The sequence below is a fragment of the Neolamprologus multifasciatus genome, chromosome 23, assembly GCF_963576455.1.
Source record: "Neolamprologus multifasciatus chromosome 23, fNeoMul1.2, whole genome shotgun sequence".
Lineage (NCBI taxonomy): Eukaryota > Metazoa > Chordata > Actinopteri > Cichliformes > Cichlidae > Neolamprologus > Neolamprologus multifasciatus.
In genome coordinates, this window is record NC_140460.1 from 6948779 (window position 1) to 6955019 (window position 6241).

The 6241-nt window shown below is 38.6% G+C and overlaps 1 protein-coding gene across 1 annotated transcript; it reads left to right on the plus strand.

The window, feature by feature from the left end:
* The first annotated feature begins 47 nt into the window (after positions 1 to 47).
* mmachc (metabolism of cobalamin associated C) lies at positions 48 to 5706 on the plus strand. Its single transcript, XM_085152611.1, has 5 exons — positions 48 to 230; positions 564 to 761; positions 3537 to 3689; positions 3784 to 3960; positions 4267 to 5706. The coding sequence occupies exons 1-5, from the start codon at positions 141 to 143 to the stop codon at positions 4447 to 4449; spliced, it is 801 nt and encodes a 266-aa protein (XP_085008737.1). The 5' UTR covers positions 48 to 140; the 3' UTR covers positions 4450 to 5706.
* The last annotated feature ends 535 nt before the right edge of the window (positions 5707 to 6241 follow it).

Here is a 6241-nt window from a genome sequence, read left to right on the forward strand (position 1 = left end):
TCTAGTTAGCAAAAAACAAACAAACAAACAAACAAAAAATTGTTCAAATATACCCCGAAGCTAAGATTTTTCATCGAGGACGCTGATTGGCCAAAGAACACCATGTCCCACAATGCAAAGCTCAATGTTGACAAGCAACAATGGCGGCTTCCAATGTAAGCGTGGAAAGTGTAAGACGACTGTTAAACGACAGTTTAACAAATCTGGGATTTGAAGTTTACCCGTTAAAGGTATAATGAATTGTATAGTTTTATATTGAAAAGTATGAAAAAATCATTCTGATCGCAGAACTATTTCTTTTATATGTCCTAGTTAAATCTTTACGTTTAAATATTAATTGTTAAACATGCTACAACAAGTAAATATAATGATAGATGGTTGAATACTACATGTTTACTGACGTATTACTGGTTCTTGCCTTTAAGGGAATGTGCGTGGATCATTCTTTTCTGTTCTTTTATCTCTTCCGCGGAATTGAAATTTTCAGCCAAATCAGATGATTTGTGATGGAGTAACCTGCACATATTTGGTTCTTACTCCCTAACATGTCCCTCTGTTTGCAGATTGGCTGGTACAACTCTGTGCTACCTCCCACCTTGCACCTGTCGTATCCAGATGACACCCTGGCTGTGGTGGTGCTCAGCACTCCAGCCATGTTTGAAGAAGCCTTTCTGCCTTTCCTCGAGCAGAGGTGCTACCAGGGGCTTAATGACCCCATAGACCAGTGTGTTAGACAATGCATCACCTCTGCTGTCTCTCAGGTGAGGATGGAAGAGTGGTGACCAGGGTTATTTTAGTTAAACTAATTAAAAAGTAAAACTAAATTTTGAAAATGTAGTAATAATAATAATGATAATAATAGTAATAATAACAACAACAACATATACAAATATACAGGAAATATTTCTAGTTTTAGTCATTTTTTTTTTATTAATGAGAAGCCAACATGAGAAGCCACTGAGGTCTGTACTACAATGCAGGGTCTTGGCTTATCCAGGTAATTTTAGGGTTAACTCTTACCAGGGTAAATGGTAACATATTGAAGCCGATTATGTTTCAAATTAGAGTTCAACAGGGGTAAAATTACCACCTACTGATCAATCAGTTGACTGGAAAATAGCACTTCTGGAAGATCCCTCAGGCTGTTGGCGGATCTGAAGCTTTTCAGTTGCGTCTACACTCGTACCACTGATTTGTATGCAGCTGCCAGCACACTTATCCATGTCTGTGATTTGTCAGATGCTGGCAGTACCACTCCTTTCATGTGAACATGCTCGTAGCTGGATTGATAAACCCTGAGTTAATTTTTGAGTTGATAAGTGGCTTCGTGTGACCACTCAGTCTGATCGCCACTGTTAGGTTAAGTGGGTCCAGACAACGGAAAGATACCCTGGGTATGCTGAACTTTCTTTGTAGTGTAGAGCTCAGATGCACATGTGTATTGAAAACAGGACGTCTATGTTTGCGTAGTTGTGTTCCAAACTCATACTGTTTTTAAATCTTTCTCCTTCCCCCTGAAAAATGCCACTCATTTCTGAATAAAGGAAAACCTAAAAGTAGCACTGAAACTGATCAAAAATTAAACTAAAACTAAAGCGATTACACTAAAAATGGTTAAAAATACTTGGCTATAATAATGGTGGTAGTGATTGCAAAAATCAGTTTCAGTGGTTCACTTCATTTAATTTCAATCTGTGGTTCATTCACTGTTAGTGACCTAATTATAATTCTTCTCAAATGCCTGCATTCTTTTGTCCGTATTCATTTTCACCATGACTGACTTTTTCCAGCATCCTAAGGCCTGTATTACAAAATGAGTTCAACTTACAGTATACCTCAATGGGTATTTCCACTGGGAAATACAAAGGCTTTAAATGCTATTGAAAAACTTTAGACCCTTCTACTCCCCATACACAGAAGTCTCAGGTGTCTTCCAAGTATTGTAATGCTCTTTTCCTGAGATCTGATTGGTCAGTAGGCGGTGATTTTATACCTATTGATTTTGATTTTAATCTGGGGTTAACCCTAAAGTTACCTGGCTAGATGAAATCCTGCCTTGGAGTGCAGGTTTCTGCTGAAGGCCAGTCTTGTATAGCGCTGCTATTTTGAGACAGTATTCGAATTCTAGACACTTATTTAGCCACATGTATTCCTTCTTTTTGACATTTTTTAGCTTGGCTAATATAATTAGCTTTTCTTTAATTATCAAAGAGCCTTTGCAGAAGTGCTGGCTTCTGAAAATGGGGCTCTCCATACAGTTATGTTATTTCCAATATTTCTAATTAACTTCACGTTGGATTAAATGAAAAAATAAAATACTCACATACTAAACGTCTAAGTCACTCCTTCATTTTTGTTGTTTCTCATTAAACTTTTCTATATGTTCAGTCTCAGTTAGTTTCCAGGCAGTCATTGAAGTCACTTAGCTTAGACTGGCTGTACTGCGTGTTTGATGAGCCCACTGGATTATTGAACAAGGCTGTGCAGTCAGGGTAATACCTATAAATCTAAAGAGTTGTCATCCACTTAGGATGTGCCTTGTGTCACCCTGTTTCTTATCAGATTCACTGAAATTTAATAGGTTATGGTGGAAGCTTGTTTCTGCCACTGCAAAAAGGCCACCCTTGTCCTGACCTGCAGATCCTTTTTTGCCATCTATAACTCACATTTTCTAATATTATCACATTTTGAGTCAAGTGTCTTGAAATGTCTCCTTACGAACTCGCACCTCTGAGAGAGTAACTCAAACTTGAGAAAAATAACACATTACTTCAAATAATTTTGAAATAATAACCCAAAATTTTCACATACTTCTGGTGACTTATGGATGAAAAAAGCTCAACTTTTTTTTCAGCGCTGAATCAAGCTTCCATACTATGATCTGTCTCTGCACCGTGTTTACTAAAAACTGATGTGACTTTTTTTGTTTTGTTTTGCACGACTGAACAATGCTGATTTATTAGACCACCTGTCATAAAAACAAGAAAACAAAATATTTTAGAAAGCTCTCAAAAACCTGTTTAAATTAAAAATTGCATTGTTATTTATTAGACAAATAACAAACTCAAAGTCAGAAATGAATCATAACATTAATGGTAACATTCAGTGACCAAAACGTAATTTTTGATTTTATTCAAAATGACCATAATTTAGCATCTTATTCAAAAATGTATAACAAGAATAGTTATATTTTAGAATTGAAAATATAATTTTGATTAAGGCGCTTGTGCATACTGGTATATCAACTGTTATGGAAATATAAAAAAATATTTTGTAATAACCAGTGCTGCTAATTCAGGGAACTTGTGGCATAAACCTTACATTGCGTGAGTGAGCTTACAGTTTGTGTGTGCATACAGTTTAAACACAGTGTAAAAGTTACTGGAAGCCTATAGCACATGAAACTTTATGGGAAAGCCTCTGACAGTCTCACAGCATCATCATGCTGGCTAACTCTATTTAGATTGCAACTATAATCATATTCATGAACTTTTTCTCACGTTTAAACATATTTCTTACTTGGTCCTGCCCTGCAGTGTTTTCCAGGAGGGAACGTGGATGTGAGGTTCGACTATGAGCTACTGCCCAGCAGGAAGCCCAAGTTCTTGGCCCAGACTGCAGCTCACGTATCGGGAGCAGCTTTTTACTACCAAAAGGCTGATGTGACGGAGCAGCCCTGGGCTGAAAAAGTAATCACATTCTTGTTTGCTCCCTTGGTACATTTTTGAAAGGCAGTGTTTACCTTTCTTGTGTGCTGTGATCCTTTGATCCTTTTGCTTTCAGAAAATGTTTGGAGTGTGTGTGCATCCGCGGTTTGGGGGCTGGTTTGCCATCCGAGCTCTGTTGGTGTTTGGAGATGTCACGGTGGGCTCTGAGCTGGTGCAGCCTGTTCCTTCTGACTGTGTGCCATCCAGAGAGGGCAGGATAAAGCTGCTAGAGGCTTTTAACTTTCACTGGCAGGTAACATCTTTTAGTCATAAAACCTGCGTCACACACAAACTGTAGATAGACACCAACAACAGTTTTGTGCTCTGTGATGGAGGTTTTGTTCTCTGAGAAGATTTGTCTGCGCTGTAGGGGTGATGTGGAAAAGGACACATGTTGTTGTCCTGTTTCCTATTTCATGACGATAAAAATTGACAAATTTGACAAATTTCATATCATTGGTTCGTTTTTAAAGCTGCATTTTAGTTTTCCAATCTTTGGGAAGTTTGAGTATGTCAGATTAATGTATAACTGAATTTTTCCACCATTCTGCCTCATCAGGATTGGAGCTACCGAAACATTATCAGTCCAATCCAGACCTACTCTCAGAAACAGAGGGACTACTTCTCCACCCCTCCTGCCCAGCGTGTGGCTTTGCTCAGGGCTTGGGGCTATCTGCCAAGTGACAATAATCAACCTGAACCCACCTCGGACACACAGAGTCAAGAAATTGGACATGGGTGAATTGTGGAAGCACCGCCTGTCCTTTCTGAATTCAAACCTCTGCTGTATCTAGAACTTAAACGAAGTCTTGGTTGAACACCTTTTTAATCAAACAGCTTCTTATTGAGACCAAAGCTGGGATTTTAATGTAAGCTTGGCTTTTTGGTGAAAGCTGCTTTTTCAGGGTTGAAAATGTGTTTGATTCTTTGTTTTGTTTTTTTCTTAAAAGTTTAACACTACTGAAAATATCAGTAACATATCAGCTTCCTCTACGTCTTGTATTATTAGGTAATAGCTGATATTATTGAGTGGATGTTTGCTGAGTAGTATTCTGTTCAGGAAAGCAGAGTTTACAGTCTGATGTGCTTTTGCATAGTAATGCACTTTAGTTTTTGTTGTGTCCTATCGGGAAAATAGAGAATGTGTGTGTCCAAGTAGCAACAGGAAGGTTTTGCTTCACATTTTGAATGACTCAAGTTCAAAATTGAGTTAAGCCATGTGTCATCAGCATGTTTAATCTGCATGCAAGTGCCTTGATTAAAAAAAGAACAATATTGTTTTTCTGTATAATGTTTCTATTTGATTTAACAGTGAAGCAATAAAAGTTGAGACTAAATAGCAACATCGCTTTAGTCTGTTTGTGAGCAGAATGACTCAAAAAATTATAGTTGCTTGAATATTACTTTTTTTTTGTCCAGAGATGAGACTTAACCCAACAAACTGAGAAATATCTGAAGGATTGTTTAACAATGCTAATTCTTGTGTTATGTCTTTCTCTATGTTCTTTTCATGCTTGCGTGGATTCCCTGTGGATACTAAAGCCTCCTCTCACAGTCCAAAGAGATGCGTGGGGTTAGTGTAATGGAACTCTAAACTGGCCCTAGGTGTGAATGTGCGCGTGAATGGTTGTCTGTTTCTGTCTTAGCCCTGTGACAGACTGGTGATGTCAGCTGGGATCGTCACCAGCCTCGCACGACCCTGAATTCTGAATTGCATAAGCAGAAGACAACGTGTTGATGATATATGACAATATATTCCTTCTGGATCCAAGAAGGATGTAAACATGTATATATGCCATCCATGCATGCAGTCTTTGTGCAGGGCTTTGAGAAAAATATTGATCACATCTGTAATTTTTTCCAGAACAGTGTACTTGTTACAGGAGTGTGTTTCTTTAAGTTTATAGTTCAAACTGAATGAACCTACTTGCAGAAAATCAACGCTGAATATTGCAGCACAAAGTCAAAAATTATTATTTTGTTAAAACAAACAAACAAAAAGTCCATCCAGTCATCTGTCTCCAGTATTCATTCCCTCCATTGTTTTGTCCTTGTCTCTAGTTTACCTGACACTCAGCTGATGCATTATAGATGTGAGCAGCCTCTGCCCACCTGCCTGGTGACAGACTGACTACCTTTAACTGTGACTAACCTCGGTGACGTTGAGTCAGCACCCAGCGTGCTACTGTGATCCCGAGAATGCTCAGTTTGTCAGGTTTATCTCCTCCTGTCTGTTTATTTTTAAGAGGAATGAGTACAACAGGATCTAATGTGCACTGAGGGGTTAACTGCATCAGTACGGGTTCAGTCCAGGTCACGTTTACACTTACGCCTCTAGGTGTCGCTGTTGTCGTGAGGCTGAGGGTTTGCGCTGCTGTTTCTGAAGCATCTGCAAATGTTCAGCACTTCATAAAGTCAAGTACTGACTGCAGATAACCTGCCTCAGATTATGAAGTATACATTTGCACACAGCTCAGTGAATCTCAGACAACTCTTTCACTCTTAGGTAAACGGCTGTACTCTCTGCTATGTTT